Source organism: Ruditapes philippinarum, unplaced genomic scaffold (assembly GCF_026571515.1).
Source record: "Ruditapes philippinarum isolate M1 unplaced genomic scaffold, ASM2657151v2 ctg3103_1_1_1_1, whole genome shotgun sequence".
Lineage (NCBI taxonomy): Eukaryota > Metazoa > Mollusca > Bivalvia > Venerida > Veneridae > Ruditapes > Ruditapes philippinarum.
Window position 1 is genome coordinate 10,959 of NW_026864968.1, and position 16,830 is coordinate 27,788.

Below are 16,830 nucleotides of genomic sequence, written 5' to 3' on the forward strand. Positions count from 1 at the left end.
GCACGATTTACATTGACATTCACAGGGACACTGATCATTCCCAATACACTATAGTCAATCAGGATGATAACGCTTTATCAGACATTCGTGCTTACTTTATAGGCGGGGCTTAATATGCTAAGTGTTCTATCCTATGATTCAAATTATCAATTAGCAACAAAAAAGGTCTTCAAATCAATGAAATTACTTAAACCGAATTCTGATAGCGACAATATCATAATACCTTTAAGATGTTGCCAATCAGGGTTATAAATGAAAAAGGGAGACAAAAGAAAAATACTTATCTATTGAGAATTGAATTTCAATTGTATCTTTCTAGAATAAGCTTTCTAGCGTCAAGATTACATTACTAGTATATAGCAGCTCAAAACCTCGATATTTAGGTTCATTAAAACAAAGATACTTTTTGTTAAATGGCAATTACAGTAAAAAAATATCTATGAGAGCGTTAAAAAGTAAAATAATACTATTTTTAATCATGATTTTAACATGAATTTACATCTTGCGACATTTAACGGCAGTGTTGCGACATTTAACGGTATGGGAAATTCTTGCGACATTTAACGTTGACATTGCGACATTTAGCGGCAAATGATTTTGGGACATTTAGCGGCGGTTGCGACATTTAGCGGCAATGGTGCGACATTTAGCGATAAGTGCGACATTTAGCGGCGTTGCGACATATAACGGCGCCACACACATGTTTACTATAAAGTGTTCTATACAGCAATATAGGTTTCTATTACAATGTATCTAAAAACAAACACGCAAAACATTTTCGTATACATTGTACATTTATTTCATATAAAACTGCACATATTACTGAAAGTAAACGTCCTAAATCTTGGTTAAAGGTGAGGAAAAGTAAAATCCAGCTCGAAAATACTTACCTTTTATAAAGAAGGAATTTTAAATCATAAAAAATATAAACAAACAAATCAACGTGATAGACGTATGAAAGACATATAATTAAAACATCAACATATTTTAACTGCAAGCCTAATACTGTGCCTAAAAAATCTCAGCTATATTTGACCCTGTGTTCTTGACCCTATGAATAAGTCATCCAAGATATTGCAAATGCAGAAATACTAAACAATACTGACATTGTATGTCAACCGAGGCTCTTGGTCAAGATCTTGATTCCATTTAATTTTTACAGACAACATGTGTTCAAAAACAAGGAAAGATAAAAAAAAAACTGAATTGCAATAGATAGAAAGTTGTGCTTAATAACCCATTTTACTTCAATTTAAACATGACCAAAAAAGGATCATGTTGAACACAATGTTCGGAGTCTGGCTTTTAATAAAGAGAAAATAAGGGATAAGCTGTTAAATCGAGCCAGCCATTTCATAAAAATAAATATCACAATGCACATGCTTTACAAATAAAGTTATTAAATACAAATATAAACATATTTGTTTACTTGATTTTTAAGATTTTCAAAGTAAAACTTAAACTTTTAATAACAGCTCCTACACTGTATCACAAAAAAGACATTCCATAAGAGACGACGCCTCACCGACGTCGCCAATGATTCACACCATGTATATATATATATAATGATGATTTTTAATCGTAAATGTTTTTTTATGTTTGCAGAAATAGGTAATGCTTAATTGAAAAGACAGTATCTAACTTAGAATATAACTTTTTTGTATTTCAATGTGTAATACAGTAAATACCTAAATTTTGTCATGTAAGAACTCTTTTTTGTTTAATGAATTATTGCACTACGGCCTAAGCCACATCTGCACATTGCCTAACATTAATTTTGATATGCTGATATATGACGTTGACCCCCCCCCCCCCAAAAAAAAAATAAAAAAATAAAAAAAAAATAAAAAATAATCACTAGATACTGCTGCATTATGACAAAGAAAGTTCAATTGTATAGAAACAAAATAAATCTACACCTGTTCCTACTATTTAGTGCTGTATTAATACGGTGCCATAGCCTTTTTTACAAATGTAATCTTATTTTTATTATTTTATTTATTTTTAGCAATGATTTCATGCATGCGGCAACTCAATTAAGGTCCAAAAGCAGTTTTAGTTAAAGTACGCACTGAATGATCTGAAATTTTACACACAAGTTAGTCTCCTGTAGATTCCAGAGTCAGGGTAGACCGCGGGAGATGAATAATATACTTCAGGAAGATCACGTGAAAACATATACATCAATTTGTATACAAAAAGCAGAAGATTTTCAATCTTTGTGCTAAACAATCAGTCTACTTTAATGTTATTCTATTCAGCAATAATAATAACATAAAGTGTATGTGCTCTTTTTAGTATGGATATATCCCTACATGGCCCTAAATGCAGTAGAAACAAAAGAGCACATGTCAATGTTTATTGTGAAATCTATTGTAATTCAAATAAATGGTCAGAGTAGGGATCTATCAAATGTATCAGAAAATATCATAGAAAATGAGACGGTGAAGAAGTTAAATCAATAAATTAAAGATGTGCTTATGATCAGAGTCAATCAAATTAATTCTACAAATTCTCAACATTCTTTATTTTCGTTTTTATTGCTCAACAATTATTTTCTCCTTACCAGAATAATTTGTATTTCAAAACACCAGGTGTTTTATGTTTATATATGAAAGAAAGAAAGTCAGGAACGGGAAATTACATGTATATATAGAATAATCGCACGAAGAATCGGCATGCCGCAGCCGGGACTCGAACCATGGGTCTCTGGATTGCCGGTCCAGTATGCTAACCACTACACCACAAAACTTAATAAAAGTATTCCCATTATGCACCATGGAATGCACAGTGTGCATTAATGACCTAAAATAAATTACACACAAATTCTCGGAAATATATTTCCAGTTCCGTTTAGTCAATAATCCTTAGTGGAGTCCATTTAAGAACTCTTAACTCTAGATAAAGAAATGTTTACTTATTTCATCGTTATCTAACTTTAGAAACTATTGTTTTGAAATAGAAAGACACAAAACCAAAGAAAAACATATCTGAAAATGGTAATTGAAACAGGTAAATGTGTCAGAATTGGTAAAACAGAAAGAGGATGGGTTCAGAAAACCAGTCATATCATCTATCAATGGAGCATCCTTATATATAAACATTTAAAGTTGTTAAAGTTGTTAAACTACCCTGGTTCAACTCATTTATCACTAAAAGTACATATAATTTTGTAAATATATCTTAATTCAAGAATCTTTCTAAAAACTAATGTTTCTCAATGGTAACGCAGTAATGACCCAGTTTTCACCGTGCTATATCCAAAATGTGCGAATAAAAGTCATAATATATTATTCATGCTACGTGTATCAGCATACAAAACACTGAATATTGAAATAATTTAAAATGACGAAAAATTTCATGAGGAAAATAGCAAACACTTTTCTAATATTTACATCTTACAGCATACAGAGTCATTCATGTGATTGACACTGGATTTTGCTTAAACTTAAAAAAAGACAACAAAACATTTTAAGTGAAAACAATGGAGGGTCATTAAAATCCGCTACTGAATTTTTAAAAATAACGAATTCAAACTATATAACAAGCCTTTCCATATCTTGAACTTTCAGCAGTTTTATGTCCTTACAAGTCTGTCTGTCTCTGTTTCTGCATCATCACTGCCAGCTTGAATATAATAAACATTCCTCAAGTTAAACGCCTTTATGCAAACATATCCACACAAAGACACAAGTGAAATCACAAATGTTAAAATTCCGGAAATTGCGTACGCAAAAAACGAAAATCCGTATGATAACTGTCTGTCTTTGTTTTCATGGAAGAATTGCATTGCAATAATGCAACAACACAAGTTTAAAATCCCTGAAAGATAAACATTTGTCATTTTATTTATAAAACAAACATGGTGAAATAATAGAAGAACAACTTATACATGTATAAACTGATAGTTTTATTAAGCAACTTGTAAAGACATATAAAACTTTGTTTCTACACTCTTTGATTAAATTTGTAAATTTATATGGACGATACTAATGTCCCCGTGTTATGGACGATACTAATGTCCCCGTGTTATGGACGATACTAATGTCCCCGTGTTATGGACGATACTTATGTCCCCGTGTTATGGACGATACTAATGTCCCCGTGTTATGGACGATACTAATGTCCCCGTGTTATGGACGATACTAATGTCCCCGTGTTATGGACGATACTAATGTCCCCGTGTTATGGACGATACTAATGTCCCCGTGTTATGGACGATACTAATGTCCCCGTGTTATGGACGATACTAATGTCCCCGTGTCATGGACGATACTAATGTCCCCGTGTTATGGACGATACTAATGTCCCCGTGTTATGGACGATACTAATGTCCCCGTGTTATGGACGATACTTATGTCCCCGTGTTATGGACGATACTAATGTCCCCGTGTTATGGACGATACTAATGTCCCCGTGTTATGGACGATACTAATGTCCCCGTGTTATGGACGATACTAATGTCCCCGTATTATGGACGATACTAATGTCCCCGTGTTATGGACGATACTTATGTCCCCGTGTTATGGACGATACTAATGTCCCCGTGTTATGGACGATACTAATGTCCCCGTGTTATGGACGATACTAATGTCCCCGTGTTATGGACGATACTAATGTCCCCGTGTAATGGACGATATTAATGTCCCCGTGTTATGGACGATACTAATGTCCCCGTGTTATGGACGATACTAATGTCCCCGTGTTATGGACGATACTAATGTCCCCGTGTTATGGACGATACTAATGTCCCCGTGTTATGGACGATACTAATGTCCCCGTGTTATGGACGATACTAATGTCACCGTGTTATGGACGATACTAATGTCCCCGTGTTAAATAAGTTCGTACCGGACATAAATGTAAATATTGTTAAATGAGGATGTGTCCAAGTTTGAATTAGAACACTGTGAAAGTTGATTGCAGACAAGATATTGTTGTTCTTGATGATGATGACAATGATGATGATGATGATGACGGTGATGATGATGATGATGATGAATTACCTGAGATTATATTGAGGGAAGGTAGAATACAAACACAGCAAACTCTACAAGTGTCAATGTCCATTGTTTGACAGCATGTTTTACATCCAACCAACAACCAGATTAATAAAAGTATGCAGGTTAATGTATTACACGAAATTTCTAATGCACACAGACAGTTACTGTAATTATCTGATCCAGAGTTATATCCTGAAACAATGATAATGTTACCATTATCTAGTGAACACATGCTAAATACATACGTCGATGCAAACTATCATTAAAGCCATGGCAATAGTGATTTTTAGATATTCAAGTATGCATTTTCCATAAAACCAAAGCGAAATCCAGATATGATTGTTACGTTTTAATTAATTAAAAAAAAAGTTTTAGAAACAAATACTACGAACAACTTATTGTGGTATGACAAATCAAATAGTCCTCGGATATTTTCTTTTATTCTTTTAATTTCTCATTATACGTGACCTATTTGCATAGACCCCGAAATAGCTGTTCATATATAAGAGTAAAAAATATCACCGACATTCTAGACGGCAATACCTCTGAAATTTCAACAAAGGTATAAATGGCATTCTAACATCTAACAGAAATACCTCTGATCTTTCAACGAAGATATAAAATTGACCTTCTAAAAGAAATATCCCTTGCCTTTCAACAAAGGTATAAATAACCTACCAACAGAAATACCTCTGACATTTTATGACAAAATTACTATTGACGAATTGAAACGGAAAGACAGCATAAATGTGACACTGTAAAAATAGAATCATCAAGTCTTACCTCTATCAAGGCAGGCAAGGCGTGTTGAGTTGTCAAAACCATAGTACTGACCGTCAAACACCCATTGATCAACAAATAGTCCTGTCATTTGTAGAATAAAGACGGAAGGTATCAGAATGGCTGTTACAATTGATGGACATATTCTGGAACACCTTTGACCAAAGCATACACATGAACAAAACCCTTGAACGCTTTTCCTCACGTCAAATACAATGCCTCTGGCTATATAAGAGTTCATTTTCTCCGGAAGCCTGGAATTTCGAGATGGAAAAATGCATTGGTTTGTACTAAATGAAGATGAATTTCTGAATGATGAAAAAGAAACAGCAATAACTACATATTATCCTCGACGTGTTAGAACATTTGCAAATGTGATTTACACGTATTTTATTTACCACTTGTCATTGTAGGGATATATCTTTAATATCTTTACTGGTTGTATCTCAGGCTTAAAAGCGCCGCGTTAAGATCGTCAAACTCAAATGTGATGGACGAATGTATGGACACCAAAATGCGTTTGACCCCAAATTGCGTTGTTACAAGAACTCCCAATATTTATCTATTAATTATCTTGTGTCTCCAAATGTATAATCTACGTATCAAAGAACTTACTTCAAATATTAACTTTAACTCATGAAGAAACTCGTTAAGAATAAATCTTTCATTAAATGCATTCGGGTAATCTACGATGCACTTATGACACTGATAATAGGAAAATAATTTCTTCACATCAAATTAAATGGAATCAGATGAAAAAAGTGTTGATTTATCATAAATTTAAATTCGCAAATTAAAAACATTGAAATTATAAGATTTTAAATAAGTGTATATAAAACGCAAGAGTAAATTGTTATGACGCAGTAAAAGAAAAGAAAAAATAACAGTTTTATTTGGAAAAGTTTTAAAAATATTTCTAACACGGATGATCACCATAGTAATGTTTTACCTAACACATTTGTTTTTGGTAACGAAAATATTATTGATGGGGAATTTAATATTCTAAACCCCTAGACAGACATTATATCAACATTTCAAATATAATAGGATAGACAACAGTTGAGACTGACACTTTAAAATATTATCTACAAGAAAACGTGAACTTTTCATGTTTGATTACAGAATGATACATTTTTGGAAAAATGCAGTAAAACATCATACATGCATTTATTTCTGTCTCATCTATGTACATATAAATTATTACAATGTTAAAAAGAGCCACGACCGGGCGTGGGCACGCTCGACTTTTTTACTTTTTATAAGCAGTTTAAAGGCACATTATGCCTCAGAAATCCATATTTTTTATTTCTTTAGAAATTTCAAGCATGTGTATAAAAATGCTTAAATAATGCTAAAAAAGCATGTTAGATGTTTTACAACTGAAAACGGAGTGCTGAACGTGCAGTAATGTGTCGTTAAAGTAGCAAAATGTAAACAAAGTAGTATTTTGACTTCCATACAAAATACTTATTCTCTATATCTATTCTAATTGCCAGTTGCAGACGATAGTTCATGCATGTAGCATATGAGTATATTTTGGACACTGTAACAAATTACTAAAAATAAACAGTTTTTGAGAAGAAAAAATATATTACTGCTCAGTACCCTTCTGAGGCATAATGGACCTTTAAATAAATAACTGAACAGAAAATTAAAGAAAGAAAAATGAAGGTTTTCCTTTCTTAATTTAAAAAGGTCTGTCTAGTAATACATATTATTTTGTCCAGGTATGAATCATTTCCATAAATAAATGAAAAAAATTATAAAAATATAAAGAATTCAATCAATTGATGGTAAAGGTCATGTAAAGTTCAAGGATGAATCGGACTCCGATAAATCGTTAGATAATGCTTATACATAATATATATACGAGGGCTGTCCAAAAAATTCGTGCACTGCAGTTATTGTCGTAAGAGTTCTTGATATAAAAACATTAATTATACATCACTTGAAGGGGAGATCTGTCTCGAATGAGAAAACAAAAGAAAAAAAAAACGTGTAACCGGCATGTCGTGAAAACGAACCGTCATACAGTTACCTTGGTAACGTAATACCGGCGCACGACAAAAAAGTGGGTTAGTTCATTACTTTGATGCATCACGGTATTCTTAAAACACAACATATAAGCGTTAAAATTCAGGGAAAAGTATGTGTACGTATTCCAAACGTCACTATAAAATATTACGTCATTTGCCCTATTGTAATGTCGTAAACAAACATTTGTGTGAGGTCGTCAATATTGTAATTACGTAAAAATGTCTGGAAATACTGACGATCATTACATTTTGTGCAAATATTGGTAAAACACAAACAAATACCTACAAAGAACTTATAATGGCAAGCGGGGACAAGTTCAGTGTCACCAAGGCTGGTTTTTAAATGGCACAAACGCTGTGTAGAAGGGCGAGAGTCGGTAGACGATGACAACCGGTCAGGCAGACGTCCATCCATAATGCCGGACTATGTGACGAGGGTTGTCCAATATATTCGTTCACTGGTGGGATATGTTACATGTCTGTTGCATAAGAACAATAAAAACTACAACATACTATGCATCAACATTTCCTCTTTTGACAGTAAAACAAATTATAACATAAAAAGCAAATGCCACTTTACAAGCAACAAACAATACAATTACAGTAATGAACAAACCCAATTTTTTGCCGTGCGCCGGTATTACGTTACTAAGGTAACTTAATGACCATTCTTTTACACGACACGCCAGTTACCCGGCTTTTTCTTTTGTTTTCTTATTTGAGACAGATTTCCCCTTCAAGTGATATATAATTAATTTGTTTTTATTAATAACTCTTACGACAATTACTGCAGTGCACGAATTTTTTGGACAACCCTCGTACATGTATGTCAACCACTTACGCTGCTCCATATCAGACTGTAAAAAATGATTTATCACAGAGGAAGCAACTATAAGCCTTTAAATCAACAGCATGTTAATAAATTCCATTAATGTTTTCCAGGATAGTGAAGAATATGATTTTCCAGCTAAATTGGAGACAAATGAAAACACCCCGCACAAACTGATGACATACACTACAGAGGGGAGCACTATTGCTTTGGAGACTGTCCGTTGATGTTTAAAATTCAGTTACTTGAAACTTTGTTTTCGACATAGAATATTGTTTATTGTTTATGTTTTCAAGACTCTCGCAGCAGTTTGTATTTGAGAAGAAATTTAGGAAATCATCCTGAATTCATGTGTTATGTTAAGGAGACTGCATTCGTGCACACAAGAATATAACACATAAAAATACAACATGTAATAACACTAAGTAAAACAATGCTAGTAAATTGAGAGACAGGTTACTTTGCTGTGTGATTATTACTCATAGTTTTGTGTTCTGATATGAAACGCAAGATTCATGTTAACATGTACAAACAATTACTAAAAAATCTCAATATGAGTTCTTCGTTTTACGACTTAGATCTGTTGTTTTATCAGGTGTTCAAATGTAAACATAAGTGTTCATCAGTGTTCTAACTTTTAACATACCTAATTTTGAACATGTTCTATGCGTTTAAAAATTTAAAAGTAGAACACCTGAATGTTCATAACATGTTCTATAATTGAATGGTTTGTTGTTAAGATTTTAACGTCAACGTTCAAATTTGAACACTAGATGTTCATAAAGCGTTAGTATATGAACGGTTGGAGACAAAAGTTGAACACTAGTATTAAGAAATGGAACGCGTCTTGGCGTTCAATATCTGTTGCAAATAGGCGTTCAAGATGTTTTCTATGCTTGAAAATTTACATTTAGAGTAATTAAAAAATCTCAATATGATTTCTTTGTTTTACGACTTAGATCTGTTGTTTTATCAGGTGTTCAAATGTAAACATAAGTGTTCGTGATCTGCAGATGTTGACAATGAAACCTCTGATCATGCCTCTGATCAAACTCAGCCACCATTTTTTTGTTACTGTGCGGCTATGAAACCTGTTCATTACCAGTGTTGTTTTTTTTTTTTTTTTTTTTTTTTTTTTTGGATTTTTTTGTGTGTGAAACAGCCCATGCCATTGTGAATTTTTAAAGGCATTAAAGTTCAAACTGTGAAAAATATATTTTGATGTAAAGCAGTAACAACTTTATTCTTACATATAAACTAATTAATTACATGCAGACAATGGTAAAATGTCCCAAATGGGTAACACACTGTACTGTACAGGTTTCAAGAATAATTTTTTAAACCTTACATCATCAGATTATTATGCCCCTCCCTTAAAAATATTCATTGAATATGTGACCAACATATACTAACAAATATCACCATCTCAACTAATATAGATAATAATTAAAGCAATTTTTATTCATAAACTACATTTTAAGTGTTTAACACACATTTTGATAAGACATTACTCCTGTTTGGTGACTTTAAAGCAGCATCGCAAAAATATGTGGCAAATGAAAACGTGTCTGTTTTCTGCTGAAACAGTCACAGTTCTAGTTGTTGATGATTTAAGTTATATCAAATCAAATACATGTATGTTTGTTCATCATAAGATTTTATCGGCAATTTCGTCAGGCATTGTAAAAAAATCAAATTTGTAATTTAAGGCAAAATTTACCGTGGTTGATTTTAATGACAAAATTTTACTGTTATTTATTTGACAATCTAACAAATTTCTTTTAAAATAAATTCAAAGTAATAGTGCAGTGCAGTTGCCCTCATACGGCGAATTCGTGGTTTCTGATCGCATATTTCTTTTGGCTATTTTTTTCAAAGTTTTGGCCGACTTTTAAGAGTATCTTAACATCGTTTTCATTAATAAAAAAATTAAATTTGAAATCAAATTTATGGGAAATTGTGAATTTTTTTTCATTTTTTTTTAATATTTCATCAACCCTAAAAATGGTAGGGTCGTGCATATTTTAAGGTGCCGAACAAAATTTTTTAGCCTTACAGATCACGTAAAATTAGTCTTTTTATATATTCATTAAAATAGTGTTAAACTAGTCTAAATTCACCTGAACGAAATTTCGAAATTGAAACGAATACTAACCAGAAACTTTTGCGATGGTTCGTCCATGAGAAACTGTTGCATTCAACACAAACAATATGTATTGTGAATATTTCTTATTAAAGAGTGTACTTTTTTGGATTTATGCAAGGAAAATAACGAAAATAACTTCAATACCATGTTTTAATATGTATAAACAAACATATACATCCTTTTAAGTAAAACTGTACTACATGTACATGTAAAATATTGAATTGCATTCAGTGTTCGGTGGTTTATACAATAGTTTACTTCGGCATATATACATGTATATATATATAACAAAATAAACAATAGATAAAACTCATAAACTAACTTACCACGTATAATTATCTTTAATTGTATCGCTATTTTTATCCTCAAAATAAGATCGAAAGAAGGTCGGTGTTTTCCCAGTTACTATTTTTAAAATTATAGCCTCACGTGATATGACTCATTCAGCATGTGATTTATAATAAACATTACAAGTAGCTTTTCTAAACCAATTTACTTGTAAAATGTTATAATTTCATGGAGAAAATATAGACAAAACCCATGTATTTTGACTATTTTGAACTATAACAAATGGATGATGATTGTCATTTATCAATTAATGCACAACTCATTTTACATTGTTTAGGGGTTACTTCGGTATAGTTCACAAGGAAATGTTCTCACCCCTCCTGCTCAAACTTTTATGTTTATTGCATAAATCATTCACCAGAAAATTGCAAGAATGAAGAAATTCAGCTGTACACAATGTAAATAATGTCCTTTTTATTTATTTTTTATTTATTTATTTATTTATTTATTTATTTATTTATTTATTTATTTATTTATTTATGATAGATGCTGTTAAACACTAAGTAAGTTAATATTTATAAAAAGTTAACATTTTAAAGGATTGTTATACATGTTATATATTATACATGTTACATGTTATACACTCTAACCTATACATGGTCGTTTCCTTTTGGGTCCTGAATTGTTAAAATCTCATTTAAAATATTTTTTTTATTTAAAATATAATTAGCTTTTTAAAAATTAAGACATGACAGTTAACAGATATCAGAAGAATTTCTTTAGGGCTTACATTCTTTTAATTCAATGCGCATGCGCAGTCTAGAGAAATTAGCTATAATGCTAATATTATCAGATATAGTTTATAGATTGCAGGAACTACGGAACACAAAATGGACATGCATTTATAGAAGACAATAACTGGTCAATGGCATGGATATAACGAAAAAGAAAAGTCTACTCAGAAAGTTAAAAATATACTTGACCTTGTGACATAATATTAATAGTAGTGGTCAACGGATTTGAAAGGTAGATCGCAGCAGTAAACCATATTAAAATTTACTTTTAACAGTTGCGCCGAGAATATGTCCATGTTGCCGGCATATACAATCCTTCAATATTAAAAAATATTTCTATTGAATTAAAAAAAACACTTTCATAAATTAATGATTTAATATTAAATATATTGAATAAACTTTAGTTTGATTATTGTAATTTATAAACATTCATCTTTATATAAAATTATCTCCGTTGCGCTGAGAGCCCGAATAAGTCCATTTCGTAGGCATTTGTAATCTGCCGAAACATTAAAATACAAAAAATTAATGAAATTATCGACAAACTTTTAAGTTGATATTTATATTTTATTTTAGTTCGATAATTGTTATTTAAGAAATAATATCCAAAACAGTGATTTTATCGCTCGATAGCATCACTGTTTGGAGTTCGGATGCGAGGAATTATATCACGAGGGCGTAGCCCGAGTGATATAATGATGCGCATCCGAACGACAAACAGTGATGTTATCAAGCGATAAAATCACCGATTTGGATATTCTTTCGATTCTAACACGACATCAACACATAAATGCTGCCGTACCTGATTTTTACCTAAAATGCGCCTTATTTGTTTCCGTACTTATTTTCAGCGCGTCACATTTTAGTGGGTACGTCACGTGTATAATGATAACGTCACATGTCTAAATATAGAACTGTAATTGCATAATAACACACACTTCCGGTTCTTCTATGTTCAATGAGGGAGAATGCGGGTCGTGTTTTTAATTATAAATGATACATTGTTCACTTTATAGAAAATTATCTGCGTTGCACCTAGTCCAATATATTAGACGTTACAGGCTTGTAATAGTTTATGTCGGTCAAGCCTGACGTCATATAGTTATTGCTCAAAAACGCATATAGCATCATAAAAAAATGTCTATTGTCTTGCCTTTTAAGCTTTATTCAAAAGCTTATCTTCTTTTCTTTCAATTTCATGCTCAATCATACACAAAAACTCTCAAACAACGTACTTACCAATTTAATATAAAATATAAACATCATTCTATTTTTGTCTATCAGCCATACTGGTTAAGCAAGGTGCTTTACATATTGATTCCAAATTTTTGAACGGAAAAATATATTCGAACACACTGACGGTGCATGGACAATTATTTCGTTAAAAAAATATTCCGTTACAATGTTCTGACTCAGTTACTAGTAAACGCTTGCATTTGAATTAGCCAATCAGATTTCGCGCACTGTATGGCCGCCATTTGTTTATCGGCTGTAAACGGAATTTAAATACATAAGAGGATTTAATCATGATTTTTCGGATGTGACAGTTTGATTATTTTGACAAAAGGTATTTATTTTTTAGGTTTGTTCATAAATAGGTCAAAACTAATGTAAATTACACGCTGTCTTAATTGTTTTTCATGCTATGGGTTTTTGAGCAATTTCGATATGACGTTGCTTTGCCCAGAAGCAAAAATATCTCAAAGCGAAGTCATATTTATAGGACTTCGTTGCACCAAAATATGTCCATTTCGCGGCCATTTTGCCAGCATAGAATCCTTCAAAACAACCTTGCAAATATCTGTGATACATTTTAAAACACTTACCTTCTTACTCAGTTAATCTGTTTTTTTTGTTTTTGTTTTTGTTTTTTTTTTCATGAATGATGTGCTTGTTTTGCAAAAAATGTATATGTTCGTGCGCCCGTTGCGCCAAAAATTCTCAGTTGCGTATTTTAGTCCTGGTTCCCTATCTAAATTTGGTTCCCGTCATTAGACTATAGACTGGCTAAATGACACGTTATTCACTAGGTAAATAAGAAAAAATAAAAGAATATGATATTCAAACATGGCACTATCACTTACGTTAAACGTTTTTTTTAATTCCTTAAAGCTCAGTGACATATTGCACATCAGAAAAGCTATGCTTATTAGAGAATCTGAAAATAATACAGGACAGTACATTACAAATATACGGAAGAGCATTAGTTAATAAAAAACATACACCTGGCACTAATGCTCCTCCGTACAAATACGTAGTTTTGAGTATGTTATACATATATTAATACATTATGAAAAGAAACGAACACAATATATTTCTTATACATTTTGGAATTGGGTATAAAAAAACAAATATCAAATACTTATGTTGATTCATCTTTTAATGTGTTGGAAGAAGAATGGCTTAGATTCGTTAAGTAATGTAATGTGTAAGGATATATAGATGTAATAATAATTATTATTAAGTTTTGCTGCTGCAATGCTTGGAGTTTTTGTGCCCCCACTATAGGGGGGGGGGGCATTCAGATTTACCCTTGTCCGTCCATCCGTCCGTTCCCATTTTGTGTCGCACGTAGCTCAAAAAATAATTAACCTGGAGTCATGAAACCTTACAGGAATGTTGATCAGCATGTGCAGTTGTGCACCTGGGTATTTTTATGTGGACATATTTAGTATTTTTAGAGTTATTGCCCTTGACTTAGTAAAAATTTGCAATTTTCAACTTGTGTCGCACGTAACTAAAAAGTATTTGACCTTGAGTCATGAAACCTTACATTAATGTTGCTCAGCATGTGCAGTTGTGCACCTGGGTATTTTCGTGTGGATATATTAAGTATTTTTAAGAGTTATTGCCCTTTACTTAGTAAAAATAATTCCAATTTTCAACTCATGTCGCACGTAACTAAAAAGTATTTGAACTTGAGTCATGAAACCTTACAAGAATGTTGATCAGCATGTGAAGTTTTGCACCTGGGTATTATTGTGTGGATATATTTAGTATTTTTAGAGTTATTGCCCTTGACTCAGTAAAAATTTTCCAATTTTCGACTTGTGTGGCATGTAACTAAATAAGTATTTGACCAAGCGTCATGAAACCTTACAAGAATGTTGCTCAGCATGTGTAGTTGTGCAGCTGGGTATTTTCATGTGGATATATTTAGTATTTTTAGAGTTATTGGCCTTGACTTAGTAAAAATTTCCAATTTTCGACTTGTGTCACACATTACTAAAAAGTATTTGACTTGAGTCATGAAACCTTACAAGAATATTGCTCAGCATGTGTAGTTGTGCACCTGGGTATTTTCCTGTGGATATTTGTAGTATTTTTAGAGTAACTGCCATTGACTTAGTAAAACATATTCAATACAATATTCAACTTGCGTTGCACGTAACTCAAAAAGTATTTGACCTGTAGGCCTGAAAAAGTACAAGAATGTTAGTCAGCATGTGTACTTATGCACCTTGGGACTGTCTTATGGATTTATTCAGTATTTGTAGTATTTGCCCTTTACTTAATAAAAGATTTTTAGTTTTCAACTTGGGCACATATAGCCAAAAAAAAAATATGACCTAGAGACATAAGATTGAGAAATCGGTGGAGTGTGGGGGCACCCGTGTCCTATGGACACATTTCTAGTTGGTCTTAGATAGCCTGGAGTAAATCTCTAGGATAAACAGTAATATCAGGCCGCTACGATGTAAAGCGACACGTGGCGGAGTATTGTACACGTTTAAAGACAGTTGAATTACCAACAATATTCCGGTTTTCAGATCCGTAAAAAAGATTTTGAAAAGTCATTGGGCTGATATTGTCAAAGATAGGACAGTACAGAACATAATGGCTGATTGTCTCTATTCGCCGCATATACAGTTTGGTGAATTACTAATGGACTTTCTAAAAATAGACCACGATTTAGTGAGCTACATCCTTAACGCAATCGAGTGTGCAATATGTGGTTGAAATATGTGGGCCTGTCTGTTTCTAGGAAAATAGCGTAATGAATTACGTATATTTGTATTTAGTTTACTTTTAAAGATTCTTAGGGTAGAGCTAGATAAAGTATCTTCAGCCAGAGTGTTCCAATCTCTTATTACGAATGGTACAAATGAGTCATTACATAGTTGAGTTCAAGCTTGTTTGTTAGGAATGTCATTAGTGTTTCGGAGTTGATATCTTGTTTGTGAGTGTTATGGGATGATATACGAAAGCTATATTCCATTTGAGATTGTTTTTAATTTTATAGAATGTTATTAATTTCTTTTTTTCTTACGTTCTGACAAAGTTTCCCATTTCAAATCATTGTATAATTTTGTTTTTCTGTGCTGCATAGTTTAGTTTCTCCAGTGACTATTTTTGCAGCTTCTGTATACAAAGTTTTTCTGATAGTGTACAATTGTCCCATACGGTATTACTCTATTCCAATAAATAGTTGATTGTTGTTGATGTGATTGGTAAAGAGAGAGAACATTATTTTAAATTATAAAATTGTACATAAACATATTTATGAATACAGCGTTCCATTAGTTTACCAATACAGCTAAGAAGAGAGATAGGTCTGTAGTTACCAGGATTAGAAGGGTCAGACGTTTTGAAGATAGGGGTGACGTGAGCTTTTTCCCATTCACCCGGAAAGTAAGAAATATACAAGAGTTGATTGAAGAAAATAGAGAGTTGGTTAGCAAGTTCACTTGATGCCTCTTTTAAAAGTCGGGAACTGACAAAATCTGGTCCAGATGCTTAAGCGGGATTAACATTTACAATTAAGTCTAACATGTCTTGTGGTGATATAGTGATATTATTACGAATACAGATGGTGTAGTATTGAGAGATGGTGGTTCTTTGTTACTGTCTTGTAAAGAAGTTTGTTGACTGAAGAACTAGTTTATAAGATTGGCCTTGTCTTGTTCTGTATCCGCTGCGGGATCGTTTCGTAAGATATTTCTAAATCGAGCAA

The 16,830-nt window shown here is 32.4% G+C and overlaps 1 protein-coding gene and 1 long non-coding RNA gene across 5 annotated transcripts; one reads left to right on the forward strand and one right to left on the reverse strand.

Moving 5' to 3' along the window:
• Window positions 1-771: 771 nt before the first annotated feature.
• LOC132727439 (uncharacterized) lies at window positions 772-11,353 on the reverse strand. Of its 4 annotated transcripts, none has more exons than XM_060712958.1 (4): window positions 11,121-11,353; window positions 5,787-6,037; window positions 5,007-5,195; window positions 772-3,822 (listed from the first exon to the last, which is right to left on the reverse strand). In XM_060712958.1, exons 2-4 carry the CDS (start codon window positions 6,022-6,024, stop codon window positions 3,578-3,580), a joined length of 672 nt encoding a protein of 223 aa, XP_060568941.1. In that variant the 5' UTR covers window positions 6,025-6,037; window positions 11,121-11,353; the 3' UTR covers window positions 772-3,577. The 4 variants fall into 4 exon arrangements, 3 of the variants coding, with proteins under 3 accessions (XP_060568941.1, XP_060568943.1, XP_060568942.1); XM_060712960.1 differs by lacking the exon at window positions 11,121-11,353 and adding an exon at window positions 10,804-11,076; XM_060712959.1 differs by lacking the exon at window positions 11,121-11,353 and adding an exon at window positions 8,106-8,408.
• Window positions 11,354-11,404: 51 nt separating this feature from the next.
• On the forward strand, window positions 11,405-12,279 carry LOC132727440 (uncharacterized). Its single transcript, XR_009625347.1, has 2 exons — window positions 11,405-11,540; window positions 11,949-12,279. It is a non-coding gene; the product is annotated as an uncharacterized LOC132727440 (long non-coding RNA).
• The last annotated feature ends 4,551 nt before the right edge of the window (window positions 12,280-16,830 follow it).

Bases quoted from the DNA above. Each gene is read 5' to 3' on its own strand.
- LOC132727439 (XM_060712958.1), bottom strand. From the start codon at position 6,024: ATGAACTCTTATATAGCCAGAGGCATTGTATTTGACGTGAGGAAAAGC. The intron at 5,196-5,786 runs GTAAGACTTGAT...TCATTGTTTCAG, and splicing joins CCTTGCCTGCCTTGATAGAG to GATATAACTCTGGATCAGAT. The intron at 3,823-5,006 runs GTAATTCATCAT...TTTATCTTTCAG, and splicing joins TTCCCTCAATATAATCTCAG to GGATTTTAAACTTGTGTTGT.